The sequence below is a fragment of the Xyrauchen texanus genome, chromosome 35 (assembly GCF_025860055.1).
Source record: "Xyrauchen texanus isolate HMW12.3.18 chromosome 35, RBS_HiC_50CHRs, whole genome shotgun sequence".
Taxonomy (NCBI): domain Eukaryota; kingdom Metazoa; phylum Chordata; class Actinopteri; order Cypriniformes; family Catostomidae; genus Xyrauchen; species Xyrauchen texanus.
In genome coordinates, this window is record NC_068310.1 from 11054269 (window position 1) to 11075093 (window position 20825).

The 20825-nt window shown below is 37.9% G+C and overlaps 1 protein-coding gene across 4 annotated transcripts in view; it reads right to left on the reverse strand.

Moving 5' to 3' along the window:
- Window positions 1-20825, reverse strand: part of LOC127628383 (zinc finger and BTB domain-containing protein 46-like) — a 164533-nt gene that overhangs the window by 18651 nt on the left and 125057 nt on the right. For 3 of the 4 annotated variants that reach the window (XM_052105102.1, XM_052105100.1, XM_052105101.1), the window contains exons 4-6: window positions 12404-12633; window positions 7445-7487; window positions 4349-7312 (exon numbers count right to left, since the gene is read on the reverse strand). The exons of the other annotated variant lie outside the window; for it this stretch is intronic. In XM_052105102.1, coding sequence (XP_051961062.1) covers window positions 6708-7312; window positions 7445-7487; window positions 12404-12633 — 878 coding nt within the window. In that variant the 3' untranslated portion in view covers window positions 4349-6707. Of the gene's footprint in view, window positions 1-4348; window positions 7313-7444; window positions 7488-12403; window positions 12634-20825 lie in introns of those variants that run through there. 4 annotated transcript variants of the gene reach the window in all.

Below are 20825 nucleotides of genomic sequence, written 5' to 3' on the forward strand. Positions count from 1 at the left end.
TCGACTCAACTCGCTTTTTTGGGCTTTTCCACTGCACAGTACAACTCGACTCAACTTCGCTTTTTGGGCTTTTCCACTGCACAGTACAACTTCGACTCAACTTCGCTTTTGTGGGCTTTTCCACTGCACAGTACAACTCGACTCAACTCGCTTTTGTGGGCTTTTCCACTGCACAGTACAACTCGACTCAACTCGCTTTTGTGGGCTTTTCCACTGCACAGTACAACTCCACTCAACTCGCTTTTTGGGCTTTTCCACTGCACAGTACAACTTCGACTCAACTTCGCTTTTTGGGCTTTTCCACTGTGCGGTACAACTTCGACTCAACTCACTTTTGTGGGCTTTTCCACTGCACAGTACAACCTCGACTCAACTTCGCTTTTTGGGCTTTTCCACTGTGCGGTACAACTCGACTCAACTCACTTTTGTGGGCTTTTCCACTGCACAGTACAACTCGACTCAACTCGCTTTTTTGGGCTTTTCCACTGCACAGTACAACTCGACTCAACTCGCTTTTTTGGGCTTTTCCACTGCACAGTACAACTTGACTCAACTCGGTTTTTTGGGCTTCTCCACTGCACAGTACAACTCGACTCAACTCGCTTTTTTGGGCTTTTCCACTGCACAGTACAACTCGACTCAACTCGCTTTTGTGGGCTTTTCCACTGCACAGTACAACTCGACTCAACTCGCTTTTTTGGGCTTTTCCACTGCGCGGTACAACTCGACTCAACTCGCTTTTTTGGGCTTTTCCACTGCACAGTACAACTCGACTCAACTCGCTTTTTTGGGCTTTTCCACTGCGCGGTACAACTCGACTCAACTCACTTTTTTGGGCTTTTCCACTGCGCGGTACAACACGCTTTTTGGGGTTTTCCACTGTGGATAGTACATGGTACCTGATACTTTTTTATCCTCGTTCGAGGTTCCAAGCAAGCCGAGCCGATACTAAATGTGTCGTCAAAATCCTGCAGTTCACTGATTGGTCAGGGAGAATCGTCACTACCAGCGTGACATCAACCCGCTAGTTTTAAAGATAGCAACAGCATTAACAGTATCATTTGTTCACGGGACTTTCGAATTGCGAAAAAAGAAATGGCTGTGTGCAAAACCATGCCGTGGTCAATAAACGAGGTGCAGACGGTCCACTCGTTAGCGATGAGCGAAATGAAAAATTCTCTCAGGAAGTGTATCAGCTGTTGGCCACAGTCAGCTACCACCGGACCTACCAACAGAGTAGGAAAAATAAAATAAAAAAACTTAAAAGTGACTCCAGAACTATCAAGGAAAAGTGAAGTGGTTCGACCAAATGGACGCTATCTAAACCGGCAAGCAATGGGAGGGACTGGCGTTGATCCATAATGGAGGATGGTATGTTTTGTTATGTTAACTCTATATTCTACTTGAAAGCTTCACTTTATTTAGTTGACCAGCTACTGGAAGCTTGCTTCTAAAACAACCAGGCCAATTTAACTGTTACACTTGTGTAAAATCTCCATGCAACAACTGCTTTATATGCAGCACAATGAGCTAGCAGCTAACAGCTAGCGGTCGTGTTATTGTTTTGGTCATTTTGTGTCTTGTTTAAGATGATGTCATGGCAGTAGAGGCGGTACAACTATGACAATCAGCCTATAATCCCACCCAAGTTGAGGTGGCACTAAATTGCAATAGAAATGCAAGCTCAGAAAAGTAAAGTGAGCAGAGTCGAGTTGAGGCGAGTCAAACCGTAACATGCAGTGGAAAAGTGCCATTAGGCCTGTACCAGCTGAGAAACATCCTGATAAATCAAAAGTTTGAAAACAGGATTGGAAACACTTTTTTAGTCTGATAACAGTAAGAGTGGTGATGACATTCATTCATTTTTTTGCCACATTTGATTTAATGCATTAGGTTACTAACACATAATTTATACTGTCAGAGGGTGCTGCAAATCCATTATTTTCAATAAAGATGGTGTCACATTTTTTTTAGTTTGCAAAATTGATCATTTTTTTAGTTTGCAAAATTTAGTTTGCTTCCTTGTAAACTGAACCGGCTCTTCCCACACCCTCAAAATTGATACTTTGTCATGAAACCAAAAGTTGAGGCATTCTGACAAATGATAATTTCAGAAAGGAAGGAATAGTCGCTTCCTTGTAAACTGAACCGGCTCTTCCCACACCCTCAAAATAGCCCCTTACACTAATACACTAGTGACCTTTTAAATTGTTATAGCATTTTGTCATAAATATGAAAATAAATTGATTTCTCACAGACAATTGCTTGGCATTGCTGGGTAGGTTTTGGTCTGAAATGAAATCTGGTACTGATTACAAAGTACACAACTAAAATTGTAGAATCAGTAACATAATCTTTTAGATTACACTTTTTAAGTAATCTAATATGATTATTTTTGTATTTCCGATTGAATGTTTTGATTAAAATATCCTTTTTACACTAAGTACTAATTAACACTCCTTTCATTAAACATTAGTTAAAAAGAAATCAATGAAAGAAAATGACATTTAATGTAATTTATATGTAATCTATTTAAAGTAACTGGAATGTAATTATTGACATTTTAAAAGTTAATCTAATTACAAATACTTTTTTTTTTTTTTAGTAAACAGCCTCGCTTTATTCCCTTAACCCTCTACTAGATACACCTAACGACAGCTATTTCTCAAGATTAGAAAAAAAAAAAAATCTGATTCAGATTAAACATTAAACAACAGTTATTTCGGTCCTCTAATCTGATTGGACCCGCAGTGTTCCATGAGTTCAGATATTAATGATGCATTCACGTAATGTTGGAATTACTGTAATTATGAGAAGGCAACTCAGAAATTCTACTAAGTTCACATCCCAGGACCTCTATATTATTTTTTTCTGACAACACTCAAAACTCTTATACAGCTTTGTTATTTATAACAGCAGAGTATCTATCACTACATTAATTCATTAATTCACCTCTAAATGTTGTTGCAAAATGATTAACCTGTTGATACGCAATTCCCCCGGATGCGGTAGTAACGTCACTCTGCTTACATTTAATATATAATTTACCATCTATAAATGTTATTAATGTTAACAAATGATACATCTTTTCAAAGGTCTAAGGGTTCAACATTGATATCCGATCTCTGTTTCACGATAGCAATGCTCCAGAAACAGCAATTTAGTTATTTGTACCAGGAGTACAAATTAAAACATGCAATATCAAAACGGGACATCATACATTTGTTATGAATCCAGTTCGCCATACTTGAGTCAATTGTCCATGACAAGTGTTCAATGAAAAACATCCAATGGCAGTTTTTGTCCATAAAAGTGATAAATCTGAGAAATATTGATATATTCTCCATTGTTTACATGAGATATCACCTGAAAGAATTACCCTTCATCATCGTTCTTCAACAAACTATGCAATCTGAGCAGCATTCATGTTGTAAAACTGTACATTATCTTATACATTAGAGTCTCATAAACAAAATGATTCTGTCTCCAAAGGCTATTTTTAAAAATGGGGCATAGTTTTATTCATAATAGCCAAGCAGTGCAGTCAGATTTTGTGTGGTCTTGAAAGGCGGAGCCTTAATTTTACTCTTTACACTTGCAGCGATTTTACAGAGAAAAAAGCTTGCAGGAACCTCAGTTTTTGTTTGATCATCTTGAAAATTGAAACATAACTTCTTTAGACTTGTGGCTTTGAGAACATTGTATTTCTGGTTTGTCTTGGTACTTTTATTATTATTTTTCAGATTATAAAAACATATTCATCACAAAATATTTCCATTACTAAAACTTCAGTTTCTCAAACTTTAAAAACAACAACAACAACATATATTAATTCTGAATTGGGAACTTGGGAAATAAATCACAAAGTGTATTCTTTCAAAAGATAATACAACCATGTCCATACTCCAAAGGGTCCAGTAAATACAACCATTTAAGTTCTGATATGTCATTTTCATGGTTTGTGCTCAAAAAGGTGGTGCGTATCTACAAGGACAAAGGAAACGTTACAGGTAACGATGGCATCATCGAGTTGGCATATCGAACAGAAATGTGTTCACTACATTAAAATGTTGAGGTTGCTGCCCATATTTACATGATGACATGTCTGTCAAGTCTGAGCTTTCATAGAATTCCCAGTTTACGAATTGCAATTACAAGTTCTACAAAGATGTGAATGCTTTTCGTAATCGTAATCTGGTAGCGTCTTGTACGGTAATGCTGACCTGATATGAACACAAAATTTGTACACACAGGGGGTCAGGAATTACCTGGTTAAGGCCCAGGTATAATTTGTTTTTGCACATTCCAGATCATAGCACGCCCGGCCAACCATGTTGCCTTTCTGAGTATACTTTTCTGACTGCAAACCAATAGGAATGCTTTCAGCGCTTGCGCACTACAACTACTTTGTGACTCTCTTTTAGTCTTACAGTCAATGGCCAGTGCATGAGCAGACGATGTGCGCAGCCGAGGACTGCATGCACGAGTCAAGAAAATCTAGGCAATTTGCAAATTTGCATTGGCAGACATTCAAAGGTAGCAGTGTTTTTTTCCCTAAATTTTTTTTATTGAAATTATTTCATTACATCATAGTACATCCTTTTCTGTGACTGATTGTCATAAACAAATTTTCAAAGATGGATAAAACACTGAGATTATACAATATTAATAAGAAAACTTCTGAAAACACAACTTCACAATTTCAGTCCAACTACGTTAGCACGGGTCTTCCCTCTCCAATAAACACCACCCAAACCCCATTTCACTTTTCTGCTGGCTGTTATAAACTGGTCTGGAGGCTAGTGTGAGGTCACACAAGGGATAGTGAGAACCTGAAAGGAATTATCTCCTTTTCCCTCACATCTCCTTAATCTAGGTGATTTAAAGTCAGCAATGGTGAGAACTGAGCAGAGCTAATTACTGACATAATTCAGTGCACTCGCATACTCTCACACACACACACACACACACACACACACACACACACACACACACACACACACACACACACACACACACACACACACACAGCAAGAGAACATTGCAGGCTGAAGGATTTAGGACATCCCCTAATCTTCCTCATCACTGGTCATCTCCTTTCACTAAACAACAAAATGCAAGAGAAATATTTAACTGGAGGGGGCAGCATTGTGCACACATTCAACATAGACAAATTACTTATTGGGACAGTTCAGCCAAAAACAAACAAACAAACAAAATTATTATATATAATATATATATTATTAACATTTACTCACATCAACAGAAACCCATATTACTTAATTATTTAGTGGAACATGTAAAGATAAATGTTGAAGAATGTACTGGCCATTCTTTTCTGTGTAATGAAAGTGAATAGGGATCTGGTTGTCGAACTCAAATGACAAAAAATAAAAAATAAAATAAAAAAAGCATTAAAAAGTATTGCGAAAGTAGTCCATACAACGAGTTTTGACCGAGTAACATACCGAAATTAAATTGTTATTCACTAACTTGCCATCCGCTCTCTTCATCCATTGAGATATGGGGCCTTTAGACACAACAAGTCAGGTCTGATGTCTGGTGTCTGGTGTTGTGACATCATACATTAATGCAATGTGAATATTCTTCATATGCCAACAGCTATATTGGGGACTACTATAGGTGAGCTTGCATATTACACAAAGCTGTAATAGGAATTCAAATGCTATCATATGACTTACAGGAAATGGAACATGAGTTGCATGGACTTGTATGAGACTTTGATTGTGCTTCTTTGCCTTTATGAACTTGACAACCCAGATCCCCATTCACTTTCATTATACGGAAAAGAGTGGGTGGTACATTCTTCAACTTTCCTTCATTCTTCAAAAAAAGTAATTTGAGATTGAGTTAAAATGACAGAATTACATTTTTGGGTGAACTATTCCTTTAACATCTCAGCGGGTTAGAGAGACACCCGGTGCATGAGTAGGTATAAATATAAATTAGATTAGTTAGCTGGTAAAGAGACTAAGGGGTGCAAATCCACCCAAAATGTAAAGCACTGGCATCTAATGCACTGAGATCTGTTCTGCAGTCTTCAGTGAGACATTTAATTATCCTGTATAAAAAGCAAACAGCTCTATATACATGAGTGAAATGTCACAAAACGTCTTTATTTTTGCATAGGATTTGTGCCTATCAGCAGCCATATGCTGCCATAGAGGAGGCTCTAAAAACAATACAACCTGCTGGTATAAGTTACAGTTACTACATTTCAAAAACATACAAATCTTACACACAGTGAAAAAAGGTAAAAACAGCGTGGTGGCCCAAAGTAGGCATGAAATGAGAGATAATGACCAAGAGTTTGTAAAAGTGAACACATTCCCTCGTTAGTGAAACTATTAGTGAGTAATATGTCTGGTTTCGGCAAATTGGTGGAAATCTCATGAAAATTATATTAAATAATATTAAATTCACATTATGATTTAATAGTATTTTAATATATTTTCACATATTTACAGTAAGTGGAATTCAAGTAAATTTTTGTATTACAGTAGGCAACTGGAAATTGAGTGCTTAATTGTGATTAAACTATTAAAGTTCCTAAAAATAGACTTTGTAATATTATATAAAAACAAACTCCTTTTATATGGAAAATATAACTCCTTATGATTTTTTGATTTTGGGGTGAAATATAACGATCTGGACATTTCTTGAAAGTTTTCGTGAGATTATCCCAATCAATCATCAATATGAATATGGCTATGGTTGCCGCTATCATCCTTTAGGGCGTGCAGGCTCCACAGGTGCCCAGTGGGCGAGATTCTGGACTGACAGCACACTTTGGCATGGGTGGCCAGATTTTTCTGTGTGCTGAAGGTTCGGGTACAAGCGGGACACGTGTACACACGCTCGTTAGAATGGACGGATGACAGGTGACGGTTCAGATCGGTACGGTCACGAAAATGCTTGAGGCAGTAAATGCATTGCATCAGCTTCCGTTTGAGGTGGATTGTCTTTTCGTGGCGGTCGGCATTGGATTTGAGGGTGAAGCTGGCAGGGCACTGTGAGCAGTGGTAGCGTGCAGTCTGAGGGTTGAGCAGGGATGTGGCAACCATGGGGCGGTGGTGGTCGAGGCAATCCAGGGAGAGGGCCATGAGTGACAGTGTGTGGCTGTACTCGTGCTGTTGCAGCTGAAGCAGACTGCTAAACAGTTGCTTACACAGAGAGCAGGCCAGCTCCTGCTGCCAGCCTGGCCCTCCTCCTTGCACCTCCGCCACAGACGTTCCATGCTTCTCCTCCACCATCTGATCTTCCTCCATGGGAACCTGGACGCACTCCAGCACTGAGAGGGAAAGAGATGGAGAGGGAGGTGAGAAATAATGCCAGGAGATCGGCTTATGTATGGGAAAAATAATCATGAGTCATGTGGTGGGGCCAGGATGAAGGCCGTCAACGTCACAGATGCCACACATACCTGCAGTGTTATGTGGAGTGTTGTCTGACTCTTGCATTTCCTCCTGTAAGAATAACCACACATAAAAAAATTAAAGTCATATTCTTTTGGTCACAGATCTGTATAGAAGTGTGCAGTCCTGAGGCATGCAAGTTCATGTAATAAAACACACAGACAGACACACACTGGAAAGAGAATGTGCAGATGTAACCCTTAAAGAGAAGCATAGAAAAGCAAAGAAATGATTGGCTGCAAAACATTTCAGGGAATAGTTCACCCCAAAATTATATCTCTCTCATCATTTCCTTACCCATCTGTTGTCTCAATCTCATATGACTTTCTTTCTTTCACGGAACACAAACGAAAATATTTTAATGGACATATGATGTCTATTTGTCCACAAGAATCTTCTGAAGCGATACACCATGTGCAGAGTACCAGGAAGTGTAATTGAGCTTGAAATCATGATCGCCAAGGAGAATGATGATGTCAAGATTTAAAGTGTTACACATTGGTTTGTTATCAAAGCTAAACTATCAACACCCAAAACTATCAATACCCAAAACTAATTGGATCGCTTCAGAAGACATGGATTAAACCACTGGAGATATATGGATAACTTTTATGCTGCCTTTATGTGGTTTTTGGAGCTTGAAATGTTATATTAATATACGAGTTTAAGACAACATAAGGTTGAGTAAATAATGAGAGAATTATCCTTTTGGAGTGAACTACTCATTTAAAGCAACAAACTGGATACAGAGAGTTACAGGATGCAAACAGTGCTTGAGAATAACTAATTTAAAGCAGCAATGCTATTCAATTTGAGTCAAAAAAGAAAAAGAAAATGAAGCCTATTTTTAGTACCATTAAGATATTTCACATTGTGACGTTTTCATGCCCTTAAGCACATTTGTATGGTTGTTGGTGTAGAAAGCGGAGGCGAGTGGATCCAAAACGGAGAGGATTGCATACAGTGACACCCGGGACGGAGAGGTGCGGCGACCTTAGTGTGCGCACATTAAATCTCCTGTGTGTTGCGGTTGTACAGAGATGGTTCCACCTCTATAAAACAAATTTTCGCCCAAGACAAAAAATGAAGAAATAAAAAACAACAATTGTGAGAGGGGTGTCCCCCTAGCGCTGCCACTGGATACATTACAACAAACATTTAAAAATATCCTCATAAATATATTTACTTTATACTTTGTCTCAAAGAACTTGGAAAAAATAGTTTGGTCATCATTTACAATGTATTTAAATATTTACATTTTAAAAGGTATGTTTATTTTTCTTTTCATTTTTTTCTCAGATAGAGTTAATTAGACACCTTTATTTTATAAGTATATAGTATAAGTATTAATATTTTATACAAGTATATGTATACATGCCATAAAATCAGTGGACATGTTGTAATTACAATTTGGGCAAAATCTTCTGCCATTTTCAAAATCTTCTGCCAATAATTGGATCAAAAGGGCAGATTAAATTCATATCAAACATTAATGGCAAGAGAAACTTCGGTTTCGTTTTTGAAATGGTTTCAAATAAAAGTCAATGAGCGTTTTCATGCGCAGCGAAGAGATACATCAGCTTGCCTGTATCACTCACCCGCTTGCAGATGAAGAAACTTAATTTTCTGTACAGTAAATCTACCGTGTTTATTATGCATGGGACATGCGTCGCACGCAATGAATAAGCGTACACTGCTTCACAAAATCACTTTCTGTGAAAAGAAAACATCACCTGTCCTAGGTCAGTTAGGATCACTACTGTATTTTAAGAATGTGAAATGTCAGAATAATAGTAGAGTGAAAGCTTCTATATCTTTCATCACATTCCCAGTGGGTCAGAAGTTTAAATACACTTTGTTAGTATTTGGTAGCATTAACTTGAAATTGTTTAACTTCTGTCAAACGTTTTGGGTTGCCTTCCACAAGCTTCTCACAATAAGTTGCTGGAATATTGGCCCATTCCTCCAGACAGAACTGATGTAACTGAGTCAGATTTGTAGGCCTCCTTGCTCGCACACACTTTTTCGAATCGGATTGAGGTCAGGGCTTTGTGATGGCCACTCCAATACCTTTGGAGGTATGCTTGGGGTCAATGTCCATATGGAAGACCCATTTGCAACAAAGCTTGAGATGTTGCTTCAGTATATCCACATAAATGTCCTTCCTCATGATGCCATCTGTTTTGTGAAGTGCACCAGTCCCTCCTGCAGCAAAGCACCTCAACAACATGATGCTGCTCCGCTCCGCTCCCCCCCCCCGCATGCTTCACAGTTGGGATGGTGTTCTTCAGCTTGCAAGCCTCACCCTTTTGCCTCCAAACATAACGATGGTCATTATGGCCAAACTGTCCAATTTTAGTTTCATCAGACCAGAGGACATTTCTCCAAAAAGATCTTTGTCCCCATGTGCACTTGCAAACTGTAGTCTGGTGCATTTTTGAGCATTGTCTTTTTCCTTGCTGAGCAGCCTTAAAATTTATGTTGATAAAGGACTCCTTTTAACTTGTCACCTTCCTGAGCGGTATGATGGCTGTGTTATCCCATGGTGTTTATACTTGCGTATTATTGTTTGTACAGATGAATGTGGTATCTTCAGGCATCTTCAGAAAATTGCTCCCAAGGATGAAACAGACTTGTGGAGGTACAACTTTTTTTTTCTGAGGTCTTGGTTGATTTCTTTCAATTTTCCAATATTGTCAAGCAAAGAGGCATATAGTTTGAAGGTAGGCCTTAAAATACATCCACAGCTACACCTCCAATTCAGTACACCTCCTATCAGAAGCTAAAAGGCTTGACATCATTTTCTGGAATTTTCCAAGCTGCTTAAAGGCACATTTAACTTGGTGTATGTACATTTACATTTATGCATTTGGCAGACGCTTTCATCCAAAGTGACCTACAGTGCACATATTACAGGAACAATACCCCCGGAGGAACCTGGAGTTAAGTGCCTTGCTCAAGGACACAATGGTGGTGGCTGTGGGGATCGAACCAGCGACCTTCTGATTAACAGATTACCAGTTATGTGCTTTAGACCACTTGGATCCCCCACTTATCAAAAGATTCTCATCTGCTGGGTCTTCATTATAGTCCCTGGAATGGCAAATGTGCTGAACGCACATAGAGGATGATGTGGGTTCTAAACTTACATCCAAGGTCCAAAGTTAACACTCGCCAAGTACTAAATTTGGGGAAAAATTGGCTATGGTAAGTCCCTAAGTTGGCCAGTAACTATTACTAACTACAACATAATGTAACACATGGTGTAGGGCAACTCATGAGATAAAATAATAAAACTAATATATATTCTGACTCTCGCTGAAGAAATTTTAGCTGAGACGGAGCACTTGTATAAAAATCTAAAGAAAAGGAAGTCCTGCATTACAGATAAAAGATCAAATCACATCTTAGAAACAGACAGCATTTGTCGATTACCCAAAATGAAAATATGACAAAATCATTAGTCTTTTTTTCTTGTTGTGAAAAGTGCAGTTTCACTGTAGACTGGCTTATCTCATCATATACTGTGAACTACTAGTGACACAATGACCTGTGCTGTTTGTCACAAAGGGGGTATTTACACTTAGTCACTTTACGCGTTTTTACTGATTGGATAGCTCCGGAGGAAGTTTGAGACACATTACATTCGAAACTTGGTCAAGTGTAAATTAATTTGGTTGTTCAAGCCACATATCTAAACTTTACTCCGCCCAAACAGCGCTACGTCAGCATAGGGAATATGTGAAACATAACAGCTGTTACAGAGTATTTGTATAGGGCTCGGTCACACAACAAATAATAACAAATCAACAACTAAAAAAGAAATTACCTTAGCCATGCACGTTGTAGGAGACGGAACATTTTTCTTAATTTTTTTGATTGAGATGGAAACTAAACAGAAACTGAAACTAAACACTGACAATGAGCGCAGCTGATGCACATGGATAAACCTTACCTAGGACAAGACCCGAGGGCCAAAATACACAGGGCGCACATACACACACACACAGATATGCATGCAAAGTCACTTGAAATCAATTCATAAATCACATATTTTAAATTCACTGCCCAGTATTGGTGTAATCATGGCATTTATTAAGTTATTTTGCCATGATTACACGATATATATGTGCAAACTCTTAGTCTGTGAACATACGCTACATGGACGGCTTTCACAGTTGCGTACCTTCTCCATATTTATTATCAGCGTCTTCTGCTGAACGCATTCAGATGCACGCTTTCTGCGAACGTCAACCAGGGAGTATAGGGTGGGGGACGCCGCAAATGGGTTCACTCTGGGAGTTGTGGGTCCCTGTGCTTTAGCCCATGTAAGCCTGTGCATTAATGTGCCCTTGCTGTTATGTATCTCTGGAGGAGACACTTAAGACTTTTTGGATCTTTTACTAATAAGAAAAATAACAAATAAGGTGCAGGAGACTTGAGCAAAAGTCTCCATTTGATCTCTTTGCTGTCTAGGAGACACAACTGAGATATTAAAGGGATTTAATTAGTACATTTTTCATTTTTAATCAACACTACTTCTAAAATGTGCATGAAATAAGCATGGAAATGATCCCATTGCCATGGGACACTATATATATATATATATATATATATATATATATATATATATATATATATATATTTATTTACTTATTTAAGTAAAATTGTACATAATACAGTCTTGTGGCCATTAAGAAGTACTGTACTTATGGCTGGTAAATTATGCTCAATTCTACTTTCATTGGCAAAAAGTTGATTCTAGGCTAATTTATCTCATGGAAAGAAAGAGTAAACATAAATATGAAATAAAGATAAAAAACTGACATACACAGAAGAAAAAGCATAAACAATGCAAAAAGGCAACAAATCTACAGATGTTCGACAGTTTTTAAGACAACATTCATCAAAACACAAAGAGTGATGAAAAATATATGAGTGATCTAATGTGTGTTTGTTGGACTTACCTCAGTGGGCGAGGCCTCCAGGGCCCGTTCCACATACAGCTTGTCTGTGAGGCCCCCACATCGTGGCAGACCGTCTGCCCCTGGGGGCCGCTGCATGGATGGCGGAGGCGGCAGTAGAAGAGGAAGAGGAGGAAGAGGAGACGGAGGAGAAGACGAAGATGCCCTGCATTTGCTACCAAACAGGGCCCCTGGATGGTGGGAGCTGCTGCTGCCATTGGAGCAACGAGGCCCTGAGAAGCACAGGAAACTAGTCTCACCCACCTACTCTCAGACCAGCGGCCATGTTCCACACAGCAGCAGAGAGAGGAGGAGGAAGAGGAAGAGGAGGAAGGGGCAAGGGGCAACAAAGCCACTTCATTTATAACCAGAGAGGAAGATGAGGGAAGATATGAAGACATAGTTTAATGGAGCCCGAGTAGGGTTAGGGCTTGGCTTCTGTTGCTCTCTTTTAGAGCTCTTCTCCATCCACCCACGTGCACACACAAGGGATGGCTGTGTGTGTGTGTGTGTGTGTGTGTGTGTGTGTGTGTGTGTGTGTGTGTGTGTGTGTGTGACTGTGAGAGATAAAGAATAGGAAAGCTTTTAAATGATGGTGGAATTTTAAAACCACATCAGGCAACTTGCCAGAATCCATGCAAAGGATCCAACAGGATATACACAACCTATTAACCACAAAAGGTTCAACCGGAGTGTGATCTTGCAACGGATCAGAGACATGATACATATTTACACCAGCTGGGGGACAAATGTGATTTTTTTTTATTCTTTTGACGAATGGTGTTTTTTTTAATTATACTTCTACTGTAGGTTTTAGCAGCTTTGTCAGATCAATAGATTTTAAAGCTACACTATTTTACTTTTGGCCCTCTAGCGGTTGAATCATAGAACTGCAAGTTACTTTGTAGGAACACAGTTTTGATAATTGCATTAGTCAGGCTTTGGCTCTGCTCTTCTGCGTGGATGAATCTAATGGTTTTCAACTGTTCAGAGCAAATGTCACTAACACCCCTGCCCAATAAATAAATAAATAAATAACAAAAGTGAGAAAGACAGATATCCGAAAAGTATGTCTTATTAGCAGGTAATTAGTAAATAGTAATCATCCTTCCTTGAAAATTAAATCAAGAACTACAGTATCACAATCCATAATAAAAAAAAGTTCCATTAGAGTGGCTAACACTATCTAACGATCGGTCAAATACAATATTTTACCTATTGAGCAACAAAAACTCCATCTCTGGGTCAGTGGGTTGCAGTGGGGATTTCTTTAAGACTGCAAGGGAAGCTCAGCTTCCCTATAATATCAAAAAAATAATGGTCAAATATGTACTATTGTGTAAACAATTTATTGACTAAAAATGCGTTAGAACACGCTCATCTCAAGACGAAGTTCGTTCAGAATCAGCTACATTACATATAGCAGGTCGGCTGACTCGATTTACTTCTCATACATTCCCAGAAGCGCCAGTGCATTTCCCTGTTGAAGCCGAAGCGTCCATTGACTTCAATGGGGCTGCTCTGAACAGTTTTTTTCAGTGCTCCGAAAATAGATGGTCATTGGATAAATGCTGCGATTATGTCCCACCCACGGACGCTCAGCGTATCTGGGGGTGAATGAGGAGTGGGCTGGCCCGACTCGGGCTTCAGCGTGATGATTGGAGGATCTGTCGAAAGACTGCATCTCCTTTTGATTGACAGCTGAATCTGTACTATAAGAAGTCACTGAAGCTATTTCACGCCAGTCCCATCGCGGATTTCTCAAGTGTAGTCGAAAGACAAACTGCTGCAACCTATTTCTTTATATTTGTTTGGCTAAATTGCTAGTCAATTTGCATAATACATTTCACACAATTATACACCACATTCCTTGTTTCAGTTTTACCAAGCTTAATATATTTTGTTTTAGAGCCGCTCGTTCGTTCGCTCGTTCGTTCGCTCATTCATTCATTCATACAGTAGGCTAGGCTAGCGTCGTACGGGTGAAACTGCGCACGATGGCAGATGGTGCTAATATTGTCGACCTGATTTTGGCGAAGCCATTTGAAAGTCTTCCTTACGAGGAAAAAATTAGAATTAAACAGCAGGGCAGATCAACACCTAAGATTGATTTAGTGCAAAAAATAGGGTAAATAAGTTTATAATGTAGGCCGAAAATGAGCTTCCCCTCTTTGAAAGACCAGCAGCCGCCACTGGTGGGTTGTGTTTGATTACGGGCTCTGTCACTTTACCTTTTTACTTGCAGACTCTTCTCGGTTCACGGTTTCTTTGTTTTCAAAATGGGTAATTCCTCTGAGGGTTGCCTTTTTGAATGATCCACGGTCAGTGTTGCACTACCACACTTTTCACCGCACATACAAACCTGCCTATAGTAGCTCCGTACCTTAATTTCTTTATTTACGGACATGGCATAATCAAGCATGGATTACTTGACGGAAGTATGCAAATTCCTGCCAAATCTGTCCCGACAACTCTAAAATGTAAATAATTATTACAGGCTTACCATAGTGGGAGGTAAGGGAAAACATGGTTTGGGAGACGGAATGTGGGTGTACTTGATCGTTAAGGACATTTTGTTAATTTCAAACCAAAAAATCTTACAAAGTGTAGCTTTAATCCATAGTTTTATATTTGAAGTTTGCGCATTAAAATCAATTCTGTGTGAAGAGGCACAAATTTGTCCCTGAAAGTGAGCAAAATCTGACAAAACCATACCATCTGACATGCATAGCTACGTAAATGTGTCTGTGTATGTGTGTTTTCGAGCGCTCCTTTTTCAAAAATATTTTTGTGGAGGACAGTTGTTGCGAAGATGCCAAAGTTGTTAGTTAAGTGTTAAGTGGACAGATGCACATGCTACAGTAAAGCACAACCACAAACAGATTCCTTGAATTCTCCTTTCCAACACCATCCACTCCATCCAACACACACAGAAAATCCCCCTCTCATCTTGGTTTCTTTTTCCTCTATTCCACATTTTGTAACATGTTGCATTTCGCTGCATTCTGGACCTGATACTCAATGATGGCTGACCTTTGTTGCTAACTCCTCTGCATCAATTAACAGTAACTGAATCTGAACCTGTGGTTCACTAGAAAGTTTACTTGAAATCACTGAACTTAACTGCCTTTGTAAACCTATGTGAGCAGTCCACTGTTATCCTCTTATTAAAAATTCACTGAAAAATTGCTCAGAGGTTGCTCTTTTAAAGTTAAAAAAACTTAATGGAGCTCCCATTTTTGTTTTAATTCAGTAACTTTGTCTCAGATATTTCAAATACAAGGAAAAATACAAACAGTACAAAATTGTTGACACACTGTATGAGTATGGAGATATAAATTATATTAGAATCAATTTAATGTGGATAACAACTCAGATAATTTAATAATGAAGAAATTGGTGAGTTCATACTAAAACATCTGATTTTTGAAACTGGTATGTTGGCAAATCTGAGCACAGCTCTTTTAAGACTCTAGAGGAGACAAGTGCAAGAATACTTGGGTCTTTTGCTCAGGATAAAAATCTGAGAAGCTAGAGACTTAAGGCCCAGGTATACTTTGGTTTTGCATGTTCCTGATCGGCTTGCGGGTGGTCGACCGCGCAGACTTGTGAGTATACTCTTCTGACCTTAAGCGAATAAGAACATGTTTGACGCATACCCACTACAATTTCTTTGCGATACTCTTTTTGTGGATTCAATGACCGGCACATGCGCCGATGATGCACACAGACAATGACCGCGTTAACCGAATCAAGTTAATCAGGCTGGCGCACTGTCAGGTGGACAGGATTATGACTCCATTTAATCTTTCTGCTCTCTAGGACAGAGATCTCATTTGTGACTTTTCTTTTCTTTGGGTAATCAACCCAATTCTAAAAGGTGCTTTTGATTGCAAATGAGTGAAAACAATGTGGTACAGATTTGATAGGATGTGAGGTGGGCATCATTGACCTCTGGCCTAAAAACTGTTGTCCATGACAATGGAAAAGTCAGGGTTGGAGGTCAAGTCTATGCAAATTAGTTTCAGACTTTGGTTTAAAGGTAAACTTACTTTCACATCTCTCACATTAATTATTTTTATAACGTAACATGTTATTTGGTTGCTTTCCCAATTAAATGGAATCTACTTCCAAGAGTTGTTGTTCATTTTAATGTACAAATACTTTAACTGCAGGACAGCTTTACCTTCTTTGTTAGCATTTACATAAACCCAACGAGGCACATGCTCAAGTCAGTTTAAAAGAATTTTCAGAAGAAAAATAACCAAACATACAGATGAAGTCTGTTCTTTGTCATGATGAATTACTAATCACTATTTCTAGACATTTGACTATATCTGAAAGAAACTAAAGAAAAACATGCTGCCAAACCAGGAGATATTGTAAATATGTGTGCATACTCTACCAGTCCAAAGTTTGGGCACACCTAGTAATAATTATTTTCAAGTTTTAAGATAATAACAAAGTCATCAAAACTATAATATGTTAAGGCAAATGAAAGGCATTCTGTCAAACTAAATTCATGAGGTTTAACTGTATTGAAGGAGTTGACATTCTCCTTGTTGACTGCTTTTCCTTCCTTTTGTAAAGAAATTAATACGTAGGCACAATTAATATTTGTGTTCAATACTTATTTCAAGCATAAAAACATAATTTTTAAGTCATTCAGGTATTTAACATCATGAGAAACATAAAGTCATTCAAGAGTGACCAACATTTTGACTGGAAATGTGTATGTGTGTAAAGCACATTTATCCGAGTTTGAAAGGAAGATCAAATGTGGTATTCAAATATCACCTCTGCACTGAAATCAGGAAAAGACCTAAACACACACACATGCACACACACAATCCTTCCACTAATTCATCACTCTCTTCTGATTAGTTGTACACAATGATTCAGATTTACATTGCAATCTATTTATCTTGCAATATAATAAGCAAACCATCCCATGTCTTTTATATATAGGGTGTAGTAGCATTGTGTTGTGCTGTAGTTTATTGCATATTGCATTTTAGTACTACAATGTCCTGTAAATTGCATTGTGTTGTAATATGGTATATTGTGTATCATTAAATATTCAATATTTAATCTTTTTATACAAATACTACAATTAACAAGGGCCACCAAAAGTTACAAAAATGTCTTTTGCCAAAATGCATTGGCCAAAAACGCACCACAGTGTATTCTTGTTTGATTTTTATCTAACATTTTTCAAACGTTTGATATGTTTTATAATATGTACTCAAGGGTATTGAATATGGACTGCAAACATTTCAAGAAACACAAACTGGAAACAAACAAATGTATTTGCAGAACGTAACCGAAAATGGAAACAAAATCCCTTTCAATTGTTCCGGAGTGCAAAAAATATTTTTGAAATGCTGGTAACCAGTTAATAATTGTTTAATTTTGTTCCGATAATTTTTTTCATGAAACCAAAGACCAATGTGTTTATCACAGTAAATTTCTAAATTCTGAAGGAAACCTCTAGTTTAAAAAAAAAAAAAGCTTTACTTTATATACTGTAGGTGACTGTAGATTATACTTGTGATATCTATCCTGAAAATTCCACCACATGGGAAAATATTTAATCGCTTAATTTGCTTATTTTGGGTGAGACAAGTCCCTTATTTTGAGCTTGTTTTTCCAAAACAGGTGCCTTGTTTCTCTTGTGAGCTCTAGAAACACTGCAACTGGTATTTCACTAAGCATAGGTATCCTTAGCACAGAGTACAGCTATTTTAAAAAGAACGTTATTAACTGTTCTATCCAGTTACCACTTGGAAAGGAGGCAGCAGAATGGAGGAACCAGACTGAAAAAATACAGTATTTATTAATAAAAGTTAATTTCTGACATTGATTAACACTGTATTGTATCTTGCTAGTATTTTATTGTGTGTATCACACATTGACTGTGTAGATTGTTCCTTTTTTGGAACAGCTCACTGATTCCTAGTAAGTGCAAATAAGTGTATCAGTAAACAAACACACAGTCCCCTGAGACTCTGTCAGTGGCAGTGGAGAGGACAGGTTGTCAGCCTGCTGTCAGTGTGTATAGATCAGTGGAGAAGACAGACACACACCTAAAGCAAATCACAATGCCAAACCTGACCCAGGATCAGCCAATGACACAGAATCTGGGTTAATCACAGCAGCCTACAGGAAGCAAGGGGACCTGTCGTGACCCACTCAACTCAATCAAATCAATTCCTTTACCCAAGACTTCAACAAATCCACTTTGAGGTTTGGGAGAGGAGGGCGACTAGTGATCCGTCAGAGTGAGCATGGCACGGTTGAACAAGCGCTGTTTGTTTTAGAGGGGTGGCCATCCCCGAATGGCAATTGGCTGATCAGTTACACATTCCGGAGATTCTGTGAGTGTTTGTGCTCGATGAGTTCAATAAATGTCTCTTCATGTAGAACATTTCATTGCAATCTTTGCAATCTTCCCTGATTTTCATTAAATATTGCAATTGGTAACACTTTACAATAAGGTTCCATTAATTTACATTTTTTACAGAATTTATAAATCTTTATTCATGTTAGTTAATAAAATACAATTGTTCATTGTTAGTTCATGTTAGTTCATAGTGCATTAACTAATGTTAACACATACAACTTTAGATTTAAAAAATGTATTAGTATATATTGAAATTAATATTAATATTAATACATTCTGTAAATGTATTGTTGATTGTTAGTTCATGTTAACTAATGTTTTTAACTAATATTAACAAATGGAACTTTTTTGTAAAGTGTCATCTTGCAATTTTATGAGCAAAAACAGAAAAAAAGGAAATTTAAAATGTATAGTTCACCCAAAAATAAGAATTCAGTCATGATTTACACAAGTGTGACTTTCTTCTTTCCTGGCCACTCTTTTTCTATATAATGAAAGCTAATGAAGAACAGGGCTGTAATATTTATAAAATGACACAAATGCACCATTTATCCATCATAAAAAATGGTCCAAATGTGCGTGCCATATTGCAAGCCTTGTGAAGTCATACAATAGCTTTTTGTGAGATAAAGAATCTATAAATAAATAAATAAATAAATAAATAAACCAATTTTCAATGAAAGAAAGAAAGTTATACAGGTACAAAATAGACCATCTTAACTTTCACAATCAGACCAGGAACATGTATAATGACAGATTTATCAGTTCATGTTATTCCAAAGAAATTAATTTCATTTGAGTTTTTCTTCATAAACTTTCATCACAATGTAATAACTTGCTTCGCCTCAGAAACAACGTTCCTTTTTGGCTGTCATCACCAAAAAACTATTTTCAACTCATCCACTTGCCATACAGATAACCTTTTCACGATCCAATTAATTCCCTATGGATAAAATCAATTTTGAGTTGATCATCCTGTTTCACTTGGACATAAAAGTTACATTGCAGCAGTGAAATGGAAATTTCATGTTGATTTTACAACAGACATAAAGATCACCGGAGCATTGTGGCAGTGCAGGTGGAAGGCAGGATTTGTATATGAGTGAGATAATCAGATTAATGCTTCTCTATATTTGAGCTAAAGTTTGTGAGCAACTGTGTTTTATCCTCAAGAGTGGCCATTAAAACTTAATGTAGTTCAGCAAACACACAATCTTGAGCCTGCCTTAAGGGTTTTAAGAACAGGAGTGGTCCAGAGTCATTCTCCTTCTACTATTGAGAAGACTGAACTTAAAAAGACAAAAGAGATAATTACCAACCCAGTAGAGTATAAGAGAGCCAGGAGAAGTGAGGGCAAGAAGGAGACACACATTCACAAACATCTCTTGCTTTCAATAACACATAACACAGAGATCCACACGTATCCAATACTTTACCAAAGTGGTTGAGTCCTCAATACTCAGAGACTGGTTTGAGACACACACACACACGTGTCCTGAGTTGCACTTTAATTACTGTCACTTTATAACTGTCTGCTACCTCAATAACTGCTATGTGCATAGAACACTATCTCATAGTATGTTATGTTTACATTTTTAGAAACTGTCATCTTTTTGCACTACTGAGTACTGGTCGGCGCTGCACTGTCTATTGTCCTGTTCATTGTCAGTAATTTGTTGTACTGTCCTGTACTTTTTGCACATGTTTGCACGTGCACTTTATATAGGTATATATAGGTAGTTTATATAGGTATTTTATTTCGTTGTGTTGTCTCATATGGTCCTGTGTTGGTCCTTTGTTGTTTATATGTAGCACCATGGTCCTGGAGGAACGTTGTCTCGTTTTGCTGTGTACTGTACTAACTGTATATGGTTGAAATGACAATAAAAACCACTTGACTTGACTTGACTTGACTTGAGTTTAGGTAGAAATTGGTTCGATGGTTCCAAAGCTTCTATGAATTTTGTTGCGATGAAAGATGTTTTAGGAGGAAATAAGTTATAACATGCACACTTCACCAAA